The 16,781-nt window shown below is 37.8% G+C and overlaps 1 protein-coding gene across 2 annotated transcripts in view; it reads right to left on the bottom strand.

The window, feature by feature from the left end:
* Positions 1 to 16,781, bottom strand: part of LOC113994803 (protocadherin-11 X-linked-like) — a 459,611-nt gene that overhangs the window by 387,492 nt on the left and 55,338 nt on the right. For both annotated transcript variants that reach the window (XM_027734230.2, XM_027734228.2), the window contains exons 3-4: positions 7,188 to 7,235; positions 1,895 to 4,381 (exon numbers count right to left, since the gene is read on the bottom strand). In XM_027734230.2, coding sequence (XP_027590031.1) covers positions 1,895 to 4,381; positions 7,188 to 7,235 — 2,535 coding nt within the window. The remainder of the gene's footprint in view (positions 1 to 1,894; positions 4,382 to 7,187; positions 7,236 to 16,781) is intronic.

Here is a 16,781-nt window from a genome sequence, read left to right as displayed (position 1 = left end):
AACATTTAAATTCTTGTGTTTAATAGTAAATGTTGTTTCCAAATTAGTGTAAAGCCATTGACAGTGATTAGTTACACTTTCTCAACAAGGTGATCACTTTCATGCAGAAAAGGATAGCTGTAATTTTAGCCAAATCAGAAAAAATGGTAACATTAATCTCTTTTCTTATATATTCAGCATATCACACTAACCATGTCAGGTACAGCTATATGGAGATAAGCTAATATCAGGTACTGAGTATTAAAAAAGCACAGTTCTATTCTGCTTTTCAAGATAGGAAGCCCCTGTCATAGACCTCCAAGGTACAGATAAAAGAAAATGCTCTTTTCCCCAGCCAACTTCGGCAGAAGAGAATTGCTTTCCATTCCCCTTTCTGGGTTTTTACTAACACAGGAGGAACTCTGAGAGTCATGAGCTTGCTTTCTTTGTTAGCAGCATTACTGCACCACAAAGTGTCTTTCAGCAGACAATGGCAGAACAACGCAGAACTTGGCTCACAGGAACTGTTCCAGAACTCCATTGAAAAAATCACTAAGATCAGGCCTCCAGGAATGCTGAAAACAGGATCACCCTCCTCAGAGTTAGGGGAGTTCAAACAGATGAACAAGCTGGCAAGAAGCTTTTCTAATATGTAGTAGTGTAAATTAATACATTCAAATAACTTTAATAAAAAATAACTCAAATCTTAAATGCTATACATAGTGATATAGACTACCACACAGATTTGTGCTGGTAAAAGGAACAAAGTAGAATAAAATAAAAAAAATATATCCTGAAATTTTCAGAGACATTATGACTGCTCTGAATGAGCAGCTTTTTCTATGCATGTTGTTATCACTGTGGTTGCAATAAAACAAAGCCCCCAGAAAAAAATCAAAATCTCAGCTGGAGCAAAAAATCTAACAGACTTAGTCATGCTGAGGATATGTTACAAAGCAACAATGTTAAAATATATTATCAATAATACAATAAACTCTCCTGAAATATGTTTCTTTAATGATTAATTCCTTGGCCAACTAAAACTTTAGATAGAAAATTATTTTCACTGAAAAATTTGTGATACTTATGAAGAAAGAGAAGTAAACAGAAAAACAGCGAACTTTACTAAACTGCTCAGAATATGGATAGATTCTATGTCCAGCAACTTAAAGCCTTTCTGTAGGGTCTTGCAGAATAAAGGATACTTTGGTCCTCAATTTAGTTTTCATTTTAAGCTGACGATTCATTAGACATTTCCTTTGTTGTACTGAATTTCTGAGAAGCTAATACCTGGTTTATCAGGCAGAGCAGCAATTATGCTGATGCTCCTAATTTTTTCCTAACTTTGCCTGTCGACTGTGTCATTCCACCAGATTTAAGTATGAGTCTGGTCTGAAAATGGCACTGAAACTCTCAGAGGAAAATCCTTGCCTGCTTTTGAGAGACCTTGAAGCAAAGCTATGCCCAAATGAAGGCTGCAATTCCAGACTCCATTAATATTAAGAACCACTTATCAGATCCTGTAAAGCTTTATTGCCTTCCACCTGGCCTAGATTACTTTGATCCTTGAGCACACCATGCTGCAGAGGACAGCACCACAACCCCTTCCTGCCTGGCAGAGCTGCTCCAGGTCCGGCAGTGAAGCAGGAAGTGCCATGCTGCCATCTGCAGTCAGGATACCCACCAGAGGAATCACTCTCTGCTTGATGGCCTCACAGCCAACATTCCTTTGCTTATTGTTCTCATCACTGAGGAATCTCAAATTGTTTACTTTACAATGCCTCGACCCCGAACATGAACTCTCAAAAGTTTTAATCCTTGCAGAAGAACTTATTTTGCAGCAATTCAATCTAGAGTTATAGGAATGGTAGAGTGAGAAGAGAAGGAGGAAGAAAGCACCTTAAAATTCCATTACCTGTCTGGTGTGTATGGGGCCTGGGGTCTTGAAGCCTCCTTGACAGCTGCATTCAGAAACACTGTAAGGGTCCGAGCTGCTTGATGAGCACTTGGAAAGCGAGTCACAGCCCACCACAAAGGTGTTATCTAGAGGCAATTCCTGAATGACATGGTGCTTCTTGGGGGGTACAGGAGTCTCGGGTTTAATTTGAAAGGTAGGCTGCGGAGAAGCAGACTTGTAATGCTTTGCTAAATCTGGGCTATCAGGCTTAAATGTGGTCGGTGTGGTGGCCCAGTTATATTTTCCCATAGTCTGTTCTTCTAGCTCTACGGGAATGTCTAAAGTGCCATTTATGTGCTCGTGGCCAGGATCATCAGGCTTAGATTCTTCAATAGTCACAAAGTTGAGGAGAAGACTCTTTGGAGAGCGCTTCTTCTTCTTCTTCTTTTTCTTGATCTGCCTATTCTCTTGGTTTGGGGAAACCCATTCACCACTCTGCTTGTTTTTCTGGACAACCTTGTGCCTGGGTGTCTGGCGGCACCGGACTAAAGCGGTAACAAAAATTACCAGAATAACTGTCATGGTGCCTGCAATAATGGCAATGATGATCTTGACATAATCGTTGGTCTGGGGGGTTATCTCACCATCCCCAATGTTCTGGCCCACGGGAGTTTCCATGTTCCTGCGCACTAACTCTTGCACATAGGAGCTGTTGGTGACTGTCTCATTCACAAACAGATGCACAAGAGCTATTGTGTAAAGAGACTCCGGCTGCCCCAGGTCATTGACTTTTATCACCAGTCTGTGCAAGCCATGATCTGATGTAATTACCTTCTCTTTCAAAGTAATATTGCCTGTTAATTGGTCAATTGTAAACAAGCCCCTGGAGTTCCCACCTATGATGCTATAGCGGAGCTCCGCGTTCATTCCCGTGTCATTATCAACTGCAAAGACTTTAGTAACTACAGACCCCGGGCTGGCTGATGTTGGAACCAACTCATAGGAATAATTGGATGAAGGAATAACAAAAACAGGCCTGTTATCATTTACATCAACAACATTGATGGTCACTTTGGCAGTTGAGGAACGCTGCAGTCTTCCTCCATCCACAGCTTTCACCTGGAAAGTATATGACCCCTGCTGTTCCCTATCAAAGGTAATATTAGGTCTTATTACACCAGTAAGTGGATCTATAATGAAGTTATCTCTACCATTTAAGATAGAGAGAGTGACTGCAGCATTTTCTCCCGCATCAGCATCTGTAACTGTGATAAGCCCCACTGTGCCATACATGGGCAGGTTTTCTGGCACATAGAAATTATATTCATTATGTGTGAAAGCTGGGCTGTTATCATTCTGGTCCAGGACTGACACCGTCACGGTAGCATTGGTCTGCAAAGGTGGCATCCCATTATCCTTAGCCAGCACAGTGAAAGAGTACCTGTCTTGCTTTTCTCTGTCCAGCTTTCTCACTGCTGTCAGAATTCCTGTTCGGCGGTCAAGGTTGAAAATAGGGGGTGCATCTGAACCCAGGATGTAGCTGATCTCAGCATTCCGCCCGCTGTCAGCATCAGTAGCACTTATCTTGGTCAGCTGAGTACCAGGAGCATTGTTCTCAGGTATGGAAAGGCCTATGATAGGCTGTGTAAAAACTGGGGCATTGTCATTCTCATCTTTAATTTTGATCAGGAGCATTGCAGACTGGTTTAAGGGAGGTTTCCCTGAATCTGAAGCCACTATTTTAATGGCATATTCCCGTGTTGCTTCATAGTCTAGAAACGTGGCTGTCTCCAGGAGAAACTGATTATCAAACACTGGCTTTAGCCTAAAAGGAACATCATGATCTGTAAAACAAGTAACTTTTCCATTCTGATCAGCATCCTTGTCCATTACTGTTATCAATGCTATTTTTGTATTAAGGGGAGCCTTCTCAGACAAAAGCACTGTTCCATTCACTGGATTGATGATGTATCTCGTGTCTATCGATGGGACATTGTCATTAATATCTGTGACATTAACAGTCACTGTTGCTCTTGATGGAGTTGAACTGCCATCACTTGCCAAAACAGTTAATTTGTGTACAGGAGATTCCTCCCTGTCCAGGGGTTCCCTTATAGTGATGAGGCCAGTGGTGTTATCGATGGCAAACAGCCTTTTGGCCAAACTGGATATCTGATTGCTGAAATAGAAGTGGATTTGTGCATTTGAACCCAGGTCTGCATCAGTGGCGTGGAGCTGGGAAACAGAGGTGCCCACAGGAGCATTTTCAGGAACACTGACTTCGATGTCGTTCTCTTTGAACACCGGGCGGTTGTCGTTCACATCGGTCACTGTGACCTGCAGGATGGCAGTGCTGGACCTTGGAGGGCTTCCACCATCTTCCACTTTTATTTTCATCACATAGGTATCCTTCTGCTCCCTATCCAGGATCTGCTGGACAATCAGTTGAGGCCACTTATCTCCCTCGGGTGTCTCAGTTATATCAAGACCAAATACATTTTGACCCTACAAGACACAGAAAGAACATACTTTAGCTCGATGGTATATTTAAATGGAAAAACATCTCATTTTTGTTTCTGAAATTGTCATGGAATATATATTTATACATATAAGAAAATACATTTTTATAGTTACCTTTATTTTACTTTAAGCTCTGGAGCCTTAAGAAAGTTTCAGAGAAAATATGGCAATAAACAGATACATTAGAAAAAGGGGGAAAGGTGGTGGGGGGTGGGGGGGTGTTTGGGGTTTTTATGCAGTTTCTCCATTTCTACAGAAAAGTTATTAAATTCCTGGACAGATGTAATTCAGTTTCTCTACTGTATGAGTGAGAGTAGAGATGAGGAATGAAGCCACTGGAGGACCTACACCAATATTTAATTTCAAGGAAACCAACAAAGATAAAGGGACTGTTCCTCCGTGGAGCAAGTCTGGACATGATCTAAAACCGTTAGCATAAAAACCCCAACACCATCATTGAAAAAGGGCTTACTGCATAATTCAGGTGTTAGATGGCACAGACAAAACTAAGGCATAACAGTTTATTAGAAATATGTTTAAAAACTCACTAAAACTATTTCTGTATTCATCATTGCATATTTTATATTTGCTGTGAAAATTACAAACCCAGGAGAAAAGAAGATTTATTTCCATTTCAAAACATGTCACAGAACTGTGAGATCAATTTGAAAATAATCAATATTTTTCATGGGGTTTGTTGAACACCTCTGGAATTGTGCCCAAATGCTACACATATTGCACAAACATAGCTTTTTTAAAACACTAGTGTTGACAAATCTGCTAAAATCAATATTGGAATCTAGAACTAAATTCCCTCTTCTTCTGTCTCTTCAGACAAACAGGCATTAAGAATCTCAGAATTATCATTTCTTCTCACATCTCACCCTTCAGAGGAAGAAATGATGCAAAAGCAGTTTCTAACCATCTTCCAAGAGGACAGAGCTAAAATGCAAATAACTAAATCTGAATGTATGGGATGACCAGAACAAAGAAATTAATGATAAAGTTATGGACTAATTAGAATTATCTTTTTAAGTGTCATATTTGTAATAATGAACCAGCGAGCCCAGTCTGGTTCTTTCTCTACCTATTGTGGTTGTCTTTCACCTTCACTCATGTAACTGTCATAGAATCATAGATGGTTTGGGCTGGAAGGGACCTTAAAGATCATCCCATTCCAACCCCCTGCCAGGGACAGGAACACCCTCCACTAGACCAGGTTCAGTGCTCGGAGCTGTTGTGTTCTAAAGTGGTTTAAGACACTTAAGAACAAAGCAAAAGAAAATGTTCCCAAGAGTGCAAGGTTCCTGATTTCTCATTACTTGTAAAGGATTTGTATTCACTGTATCTTGCTACCCACTATTAAATGAATGCATTTAGAGCTTCTACACACTCCTATGTAAGGATATACTCTATCATTGATTTGTTTTCTCAAAGCCAGAATTTGACCCTATGTGAGTAATCATTTATTTCACGGGAAAGAACTATTCACCCACATATCAAAAATTGCTGTGCCACTTGCACAGAATTTGTGACAACAATAAGTTGCAACTAGGGATAGTATAAAGTGAACTGGAATACATTTTGAAGCAATAAAACAGATACAGTTTTGGCTGCTTTAGCAGCAGGCATGAAAATATAAGCCCTGCAAATTGTTTCCAAATCAAGATATACATTTTGAACCAATTAGGGTAAACTTTAGAATGGTAATTCTATGCTGATCTCCATGAAGGCAGAGCAGGAGTTTCTCCCTCATATTCAATCTGACAAGCAGTTATTTGAAATAAATTTCATAATTACTGAGAAATTATAAATTATATACTCTATGTTTTAACATAGATTCCCGGGGGGAAAAAATCTAACAGAAGTCACAGTAAAAACAACCTGTCAGCTCTCTTTTACTTCTTTATTTGTACTCAAGTTGACAGATGGGCACTGATTATTCTGTCATTAGATCCCACAACTACAACACTTCCAACACGTGGCCCTACATCTGCATACCCATCTCTGCTTTTCTTATCAAGTATGGGAAAGGTATTTTTCATTATAGCATATTAATTTGATATAAAATATCATGCTTTGGTTCCCCATGAGTAGCAATAAACTACTGGAGAAACAAAAAGGAATGCAAAGATCTCTTCCAAGTTCATTATTAACACTTGAATAATTTTCTGTGGCAGAAAATATTATCCATTAGTATTTCTCCCTATTCACTACAGGTTTACATACCTTTTTAAACCATAAAAATATATTATAGAGAAGTAGATTTTCTCTTAATGCAAGCAAGTTTATTTCATGTTGTTTAAGGGATAATTTAACAAACCCATTTTCTGAGAATAGATATTTCTCACATTCTGAACATTCAAAAAAATGAAACATTCAAGAAATATATTTTTAAGATTATAAATATCTAATTCTCTCCGTCATGAGCAAAGAAATTGAGAGCTAAACCAAGAAACATGAAGAAAAACCTTGAGGATTAAATTCTTGATGTTGAAGTAAATGGCTCTATCACCCTTAAAACCTCAGTGAAGTTAAAGAGTATATAGAGTACCTTTGGCCATTAAAATGACTGGTAGAAATAATCTGCTACATCAGTGTCTCCAGCACTACAGAAGGATGGGAGTGAGAAATAAAAAAGCTTTAAAGAGGCTCTGGCCCTGATCACAAGATTCAGCATCAGGGCAATGAGGATCTCTGTTACCTTATTCCATTTTAATAACATATTTTTTAGTGGATTTACATACACAGCCTCTCAGATAATGAAACCTTCTTGTTGAACACTCCCTACCTGATCATTTGTAATGGATCCAAATGTCCTTTTCGGAGCTGTTTTGGGCTGTCATGTAAATAAAAAATTAGAGAGCATTTTAAAAATTGTAACATTTAGGTAGTTTCATAAACACATAATCAACGACACATGGACACGTAGTGTGACTAAAAACTAGAAGAGCTTCTAGCACTACAGACAGGACTGTATGTGACAAAGTGCACCACAAGTCTACACATAGATATATCACAGTATTTCACCACAGTGTTTTGTTAAATCTATGGGGTACTGACTACCTGGATGTTGTCGAGAAGAATGGAAAAAAAGAGCAGCTTCTGGCTAATGCTGATAACAGTGACACGGTCTGCTGTGTTCAAAACACCTTATGAACTTACACTTGCAGACCAGTAAGTTGATAGAATGCAGTAATTTCTCAAAGAAATAGGGAAGGGAAGGAACATTGTGCTAAATAACCACACAAAACCGACTGTAATACAAAGTATTCAAATTAAGAAAGGCTACTAGTGATTATTTCTTAAACATACAAATGATGTATTTGTATATAATAATTATCCATTGTTAACTGACAAAGAGGAGAACAACACTGTCTTCAATCTTCATTCCAGAGAATATTCTGAACTTTTAGAGAAAAACACAAGGGCAAAGACAGCTCATTGTTTTGTGTCTACAGTTTCACTCTATACTTATTATCAATACTTCTCTTCATGTACTGTAAATAACAAACACATCATATGATGTGTGTCTTTAGTTCAGCTGAATCTGAAACCGAAGGGAAGGGCCAGACAACATGCGAATCTCAAACTTTTGCTAATGTTCTGTGAATTTCAATGAATATTGCAACAACCTAGAAGTACACATTTATTACATTACCACAATATTCTTCAGAGAAAAAAAGGAAGAAAAATATTAAAATATCAGTTTCTTATTAGAAAGGAAATCAGTAATGCATTAAAGTAACCACTTAATAAAAACACCTTTTGCTGAAATGTAGTTGTGTGTTCAAAGGGCCCTAAAATTTTTTCAGAAAGTCCAGATAATAATGCATGTTTGCCTACTGCTAGTTATTTCAGATGTAGCAACACAGAAAACCTTTGCAGGTCCCCGACACTTTTTCCTTCTCTGTTTTTGTCAAGTCATATGGAACTGCTCTGTAACTCTGCTGTTATATTAGCAAAGAAAAAAGTATAGCAGCATAATTTCAGTTCTTTGTGCTGAAATCTGACCCAGTTGTACAACGGACAACATTTCTAATAAAAGCTAAAAATTAAACTTACATTTTTCTTTCAAAGGTAATACTTTGGACGTGAAATTGTGAATTCCTAAAGCTGAGTCAAAAGCTTAAACACAAAATATTCTACCTCACAGGCAATAATGGACCTATGTTTCTATAACGAGTGCATAGTAACACACTCAGATCAAAACTATTGTATTGTAGCTCTAATAAAGGTTCTTCATCTTCTATTACTTACACATGTGTCATTTACTGTCCATGTTGGACAGCTGCCCTGCATAAAGACTCCATAGTCAGTACTCTCATGATATTCCACATCTTACAACCCAAAGTCACTTGAAATATGTGTTCCTAGTACTGGCAGTACCTCGTGAACTGAGTGGCAGAACTTCAAGGGAGAAAAAGAAAATTACAAAGGTAAGAAATGTTTATAACGCAAACCTCAGCAGATGCAAATTTGCTTACAGATTTGAAACATTCTCTTTGTCAAAGAATCTACAGCCTTTTCATCTGTAGGCCAAGATTCCTATGACTTTTGGTAATTTATGATTTTCTGTCAGTGTTATGCACTGTTTCAATCGGTTTCCTTTGAAGCAAGCAAAAGCTTAGGTTGGAATAAACAGAACTTAAAGGTCCAGATCAGCTACAAAAATAGGACTTGGAAGCTTCCAATTATGCATAAACCTAAAGTGCATTTTGTACATTTGGAATCCTAATTAGCTCTGTTCCTACGTTAAAGTTAAGGACATCATATTACCAGCATTGTCTATATCATAACTTGCTTCTTTTCTACCTGCAATTCTATAAGAGCTTCTACAAATGCAAAACACTGCCAACAATCTCCTCTCCATGTACACAACCCCACACAAAACTGTACTTGTCCTGTGAAGCAGGCAGCAAGTAAAACACTGGAGATGGGATCAATAGAACACAAGGGTTATAATGAACCATTTCATACTGGGAAGGAACAGTAAAAAGTACAACATGGAATGAAGAAGCAGACAATCAATGCATCTAATACTGATTCTCTGAAAAAGAAGAAAAAAGGGCTGTGGAGTTTACCTGAACAGGAAATTACTTCTTTATGTTACTGTAACAAAACTTAAACAGTTCTAACAATTACATTGCTCCTCAAGCCTTTTAGATGATTTGACTCTTTCTGCAAAGATTGCCTTTGAATCTTGCCATATTCTAAACACTCTGAACTTTATTTTCTAAGATAGATAGCTATAAGATAGAGATATTTTTTTATAAGGTGGAATATTTTTGCATCCTACTCAATTCCTGACATTTAGTTGTGGAATGTGTTTATTTGATCATGTTCACTTCACTGAGGAAAAACAATTAGAGACAGTGAATACCATATTTTTAATATGTTTACTTTTTTGCTGCCCTAATTTCTCCAGTCTACACTTAAGCAAGCCTGAAAGTATATACTTAAAAAGTGTTAATATTTTTAATCTACAAGTTTTACAGGGAAGAGAACAGGAAGAGCTGGAAAGTGGCAACACACATACACTTCACATTTTCAAGACAACACCAGGTTTAATGACTAACTCTTTTTCCGTATTACAGCTCTGGTCTCTGAAATGCTGTTTCAGGTTGGGCTGTTTTTTTATAATGAAATCTAATTTCTCTTTTGAAAAATGGATTGTAATTAAAAACAAACAAACAAATCCAAAACCTAAAAGAAAACAGAAACCTGAAGCTTCTCTTTTAATAAAAATTAATTTCATCTATCTCTACAAACTGAGGTAGGAGTAATGGTGTATCCACGTTACTTCAAGAACCTGACATAAAATTACCAAGATAATTGCTTTCCAAAAAACTGGGCCATTCTTGAGTAGTCTTCCACAATGCACTGTAGACACACAATTATATATTTCAGAAAAATATGCAGCTGCACTCCAAAACTTTAAGGAATCTATGTTCACGATACTCTTGCCACATAAAGAGTAAGAGCACACTAACTAAAGAAAGGAAATTGAAGTACAGAGACATTTTATTGATTGTCCGAGGCTTGCAGCTTATCTGAAAAAGGCAATCACTTCTGAATTACCAATCATGTTTAAAGATAAACTTTAAAATGTTAAAGTTTGCAAACGAAACTTTAGAATTTTAAACTTCAAACAAAGTTCTCTCATTTAGAGATACTTTGACCAAAACAAGAGACGTCAATAGCAGCTGGTAACAACCAGGGAGATAATCTCCCCTCTTAATCTCCTCTATTATAGTTGTTCAGAAATGTTCACAGACATTCTATTGAACAAAACCCTACATTTTCAATAAACCTGAGGGGACACAGATTCAGGTATGAAATATGTTTGAGCTTTACTCTGAATTGCCATGATAAAGCTCCAGATACCTGACTTGCCCTTCAGTATGTTCCTGTCTTTGGAGTTCCGCTATAGATCCATAATGAAGAAAAAAAAATTAGGATTTATGTGAGGCAACAATATATTCCACAAGTGAATATTTGCATTATATCTGTGTGACAACTACATATTTGCTCAATTTCCTAGCTGAGAACAGCAACAGGCACCGAACTGAGTGTCTCTGAAAAAGAGAAATAAATGAGCACAAGTCTCTAACGCAGCACTGTGCCTTTGGAGGGAAGCACTAACAATTCTGTATTGCTGCTCACAACAGCTCCTAAATCACAGCCTCATTTGGCCTCGACAGCCAAACAAGGTCTCTGAGGCTCCCAGTGGCACATTTTGGAGCTCTCAGGCGGACACTGCCGGGGTGTTGGTGCGCTGTGAACCTGCAGTGCCCTCCTGCTCACTACCTGCTCTGTGAGCACATCAGGACTTTCAGGTGGAAGGAGATGAAAACTGACAGCCACTTGTACACAAGAAAATAGAAACAACTGAGGCATTTCTGGAAATTCCTTTACCCTGAAGCAGAGATTGTCTGGCATCCTCAGCTTCCAATAATTTCAGTGGAAACTGAGGGTGATAGGTACAAATGGATTTGGCTTGTGACGAACGGAAAAACAAAAAATAGGAGACTGGAAACCTGTGCCCTTTGTTAAAAAGAAGTATAAATATTTGCAAATCAACATTCATTAATGTATAGTTGCTCTCTCATTCCCTCTTACACACACACATACACAAAAATTCAGCTGAGCTGTATATCTTTAAATCCATGGCATCCTAAACAAGACAAATCCATACCCTAACCTCTGATGCTGTAGCTTTTTCAAGGGGTTATTTAACAAGATTGTCTTATTTGATCTAAGACCCTTCAAAAGCTAAAGTTCAGCTGTGGGCTAAAGCACTGTATCTTCCCTTTATGTTTACACTTTTAGGAAAAAATGTTGACAAAACTTTCATAATGTGCATGTCTCACTGTTTTATGAATGTTGACATTAAAAAAATCCACAGCCTTAGTGCAGAAAATTCACTATTCATCTGGACAAAAATACAACAGCATGAGGAAAAAAATTCTAATAGAAAAGAGTTTACATCTTCCATATGGAGTAGATTTCCCCCAGATTCCACAAACAGGCTTTTGGAATTCTAGGCCTGCCCAAAATACTGCTGAAGTGACCCAACCATAAGTCTCGTTCAAAGCCTCCACTCTGCAGGGCTTTGTAAAACTCAAAATAAGAAAAATGTGTGTGTGTGTGTGATGTTTAACTTCTGTGGGATCAGTTTTGCTTTTGAAAGAAATAAAGCTATACTTTTTCAAGGAATGAAAACTTATCCTTTTTTTATTACTCTCAGAAAATAACAGTGAAACTACCATATTAAACTGCAAAAGCATGTGACGTAAGTAAGTGCAAGATGCCACTTCACTGCACATTGGAAGATAATAAATAATACTGCAATTTCAGAGTAATAAATCAGAGACAGTTGCTGAGAAGACACACGGAGAGACACTAAATACTAAAAATAGTCCCAGGGACACTGAATTCTAAAACTCATTAAACAAAAGTCTTTTCACCACAGTGATCAAGGAATGTAGGGGATAAACCAAAGATGTATTTTCTGGTGCTGGATTTATCAGGAAGGCAACTTGACTTCTTCCTCCTCCAGTGTTACTAACTCCTATTTATCTGAATCACTAGAACTGAAGCAAGATAAAAAGGAAGAAACATTTCCTTACTGTAAGGCAATAACTCGAGTCTGAAAGTCAATTTGGAAAAGAAATCTCATGCTACCTGTGTGTATTGAAAGTTCTGGTAAATAAATTGCTATGACTTGCTCCTTAATGATTTATATTCCAAGAAGAAGTTTCCCTGGGAGTTTGGAATCAAAAATCTTAAAAGTGTATTTGATATATATTTCTCTATATAGTTATACTCAAGAATATATTCCTTTCTATAAACAAAAATAAAATTCCAATTTCACTCTAATTGAATACACTTGTGATATTTCCAAGACTTAAAGTCAGAGATGAAATTGATATCACTGATTTGCAAGAGAAATAAATTTAAGAATATTAGAATGTCATGTTTATGGAGAAAACACCAAACACTCATGATTCCATTCCAGCTTTTCTCCTTAGTTTTTGTTCACGGTTCATATTCCTGAGTAGCAGTACAGTTGTGAATATACATTAAAAATTATGGCTAAGGATTTTCTGTCTAAGAGGAAAAAAAAAAATATAAAACCTCCTATAAAACCACAGAACACCATAAGACAATATTTAAGGATTAAGAACACCAGCTTCAGAAGGTAAATATATTATCCATCTCCTGTTGCAAAGATCTAGATTAGTCTCACCAGGTAACATGTATCCTTCAATAAATTGTAAACTGAGACAAGCTCTCCCACAACTCACTGGAAAAAATGCAGAGAGTGGTTAATCTTGGTAGTAAAGTGAGTGATGGGGTGGATCTCCACAGGAAGGCTAAAGCCAGGTTAAATAAAACAGCTCAAGAGTTATTTAGCAATGTGATTGACCTCACACTAACTGTGCTAAACCAGAAAAAGCAAATTAAGCAAAGATAGCTGAAGTCATTTCTGCCCAGTAACGACTCGTACAATCCAAGTGAAAGTAAAAAGCGAGCTTTCCCATGTCTGGATACACATAAAGTACTTTCCTGAGGTTAATTCAATCACTGTCCTAAAACAGATGTCTCCAAATAACAGGACACATACTGTTTGTGGTACAACAAAACTTAGTAATATGCACACACAGAGATTGGACCTGCGGCCTCTTCCTCAGTGCAAAATATCAGCAGCTTTTGGGCAACTAACATGATTTCAGCCACAAAGGTGTCAGTGTGGCAAACAAGAACTGAAAAGTTTCCCCAGACTCCTCACAACTGCTCCTGTATGATAATAACCCCCGGTTAAACAACCATCACAGTGCCCAGAGAATTAATCTTACTTTCAGACACTTGCTAGCAAAGACAGCATCTCTCAGCCACATGCAGGTTAGAACTAGGAAAGTGGTTGGAAGAAAGCACCCTCTGGGGATGATAACATGCTCTGAATAATTCAATGTGAAGTTTAGCCTTCATACTCTAAAAATGTGAAGTAAACAGCTGAATCTACCAAAACAAAACCAGTAGAATAAACGAACACAAAAATCCAGCAGTAACATGCTAGCTTATGTTCATCATCTGGGAAACTGGCCATCAGCATGGAAAACAAAGCACACCTCAAACAATTTAACTTAAACAGTCCTTAATTTGCTACTTAGACACAGAGACTCAGTCTAACTCTTGAATTGTACATTAATTAATTTCTATTTCTTTATTTTAAAAAGTTTAGTGTTTTGTTAGGATTCTTGCATGTTAAGGTAATAAGCCATTAACAAAAATTCAATTTTTTATGTTTATGAAGCAGTGAATGAACAGTTGGTTCTGAATTCAAAATTTTTGTTAGGCATGTTTCTATTTTTAACACACGCCTAGGATGTTCTACCAAATATTACATCTGTCATTAGACGTCAAATTCAAAGATACTGAAAGAAGACAAAGCAAGTGCTCTCCAAGGTAGGATTCAGTTGATTTGTTCACAGAAATCTGCAGGACTGCTCAGTACAACAAAAGTGTTTTCAGTTGTTATGTGGATTCACAATATAGAGCACTATCTGCAAATCCTAAGGTGACACTAAATTTGTTATGCATTCTACCTACAGAGGTAAAACTCTAGTTCCACACTCAATTAACTTTACTGGTAACATAAGAGGAGGCCTACTGTGGATATATGTGGAAGTACCCATTGTGAAATGTAAAATTAAGTGAAATATGTTTTGAAATCCAGCATTATGGCTTTTAACAAAACAGCAAACCTAAACTAAATTAGTGAAAGTGAGTATGACAGCTGAAGCAACAGAGCTTCCAAGAGAGCTAAGCATTATTAAAGTTTTTCCTTATTATGCTCTTAGGCACAATCTGATTAGTTCCAACAGCTGCCCAGCAGGAAAAGCCAACCCATCATTCCACAGTAATATGTGGAGTAACACATCTCTTTAGTTTTCAGTGAGTCCACATCCAGGTAGCACAGAGTATTGCAGCATGAACTTTTGTCTTTTGATCTACAGTGATACTGAATATTTCCAATGCAAATTCCCAATCAGCACAGTGTAAGCTACTAGCCTAAAACCTCTTCTGATGGATAAACTTGTTCCACCCACAAGCATATAGAGAGAAAAAAGAAAGAAAAAAAAAAAGAAAAAAGAGGAGGAAAAGAAAATCCACTGTGCACAACTGTTAGTCAGGTCTCTGTTGGTGGCAATGAGTAACAAAATGAATTTTCTTTTTTACCTTGCTTGTGAAACTCAGTGGCCTGAAGCATATGCTACGCTGTGACAAATATGTAGCTGAACTTCAAAACAATACTAAAAATAGATTCTGAAAGGTTTCACTCTTGTTTGTGGGAACTCTCTAGTATTACCTGAATAATACAAGAGTGATGAGGAGACTGGTGGTTTTACCATTTCTTCCAGTCTCCTGGATGTTAAAGTATGACTTCAACACACCTGACTGTGAAAGGTTTTGGGCCTGGGAGAGAGATTTTCAGCCAACTGGAACACTCAATTATATGCTCCTACGTCAAATAATTATGAAGTTGTTATTAAAACCAATCAATAATATGGAAGCATCTAAACCACCCAGGTTTTAATTCCACAAAGGTAAATTCATGTCTAAAAAAGCCTTGTTCTTCCAGTTCCTTAACACAGGAAAACTTAGGAGAAAACCATATTCCATTAGTATGTGCAAAGTTTTCTGCAACTGGGTAGCAGAACAAATTCTGCTTATATATTTGGCCTTTCCTCCTCATCTTAGCTCAAGCATATACATACTTCAAATATGAACCAAATTAATTTTATTTGTAGATAATCTGAGTAGCAGAACCACCACTGCTGAGCAAGAAACCCGTGAGCCTCAAACTAGCAGAAGCTCAGGAATAGCTTGGGAAAATATGCTTGTGCTGTTCTTACAATCTGTCCTAAGTATCTGATATCAAATGTTAGAGACAGGATACAAGATCAGATGAAACTCATTTTCATCCAGCAAGACCATTCTCAAGTCAAGTGAGTATCACTCACATCACAGAGCTGTCAGGAAACTGAGGCAGGGAAAGCAGAAGTGACTCATTCACAGCTACTCTGCAGGCCAGTAACAAAAAACAGTTCAGTGACCCTCAAAGATCACATCACCAGGGCACAGAGTGTGTGTTACAGAAAGCAACACAAAAGCACAAATGATACTGGCTTAGAAACCACTACAAAATGAGACTGGGACTTCAAGACAACTGACATCACTATTTTGCATACAGCACTGCCCTAAATAAAAAAAAAAAAAAACAACTATATTCAGATTGCTCATTTATTCTCTCCAAAGTTTGGTAGGAAGAATGATGATAAATTTGATCTTTTTTAGAAGTCGTAAACATTGCAAATAATCATCCTGCCATCCACATAACACAATACTGAGAAAGACCATTGGGGTGGTTTGTGTCCTTTTTATTTCTGCAATCAGATTCTTTGAACAATTTTTTTTTTTTTTTTTAACAATGCTTATTTTTCTCTTCATTATGGTTGAAGTGCACGTGCTTTTGCCTCTTAGGAGCCCACCCCCCCCCCCAAGCAACCTTGAAAGCGAAAACCAGCAGAGAAACAAAACAAGTTCTATTGCTGTCCGTTCTGTTTGGTACTCAGCAAGGCTGGCAGAGATAATCAGAGAATCACAGAATATCCTGAGCTGGAAGGGACCCACAAGGATCACCCAAGTCCAACTCCTGGCCCTGCACAGGACACCCCAACAATCCCACCCCGTCCCTGAGAGTGTTGCCCAAATGCTCCTTGAATTCTCTCAGCCTTGGTGCTGTGCCCACTACCCTGGGGAGCCTCTTCAGTGCCCAACCACCCTCTGGGGGAAGAACCTTTTCCTGAGATCCAAC

This window comes from Pipra filicauda, unplaced genomic scaffold (genome assembly GCF_003945595.2).
Source record: "Pipra filicauda isolate LSUMZ 115617 unplaced genomic scaffold, ASM394559v2 scaffold178_size1475342_pilon, whole genome shotgun sequence".
In the NCBI taxonomy this organism is placed as follows: Eukaryota; Metazoa; Chordata; class Aves; order Passeriformes; family Pipridae; genus Pipra; species Pipra filicauda.
The sequence above is the reverse complement of the archived record's forward strand: the minus strand, read 5'-3'. Positions and strand labels throughout refer to the sequence as shown.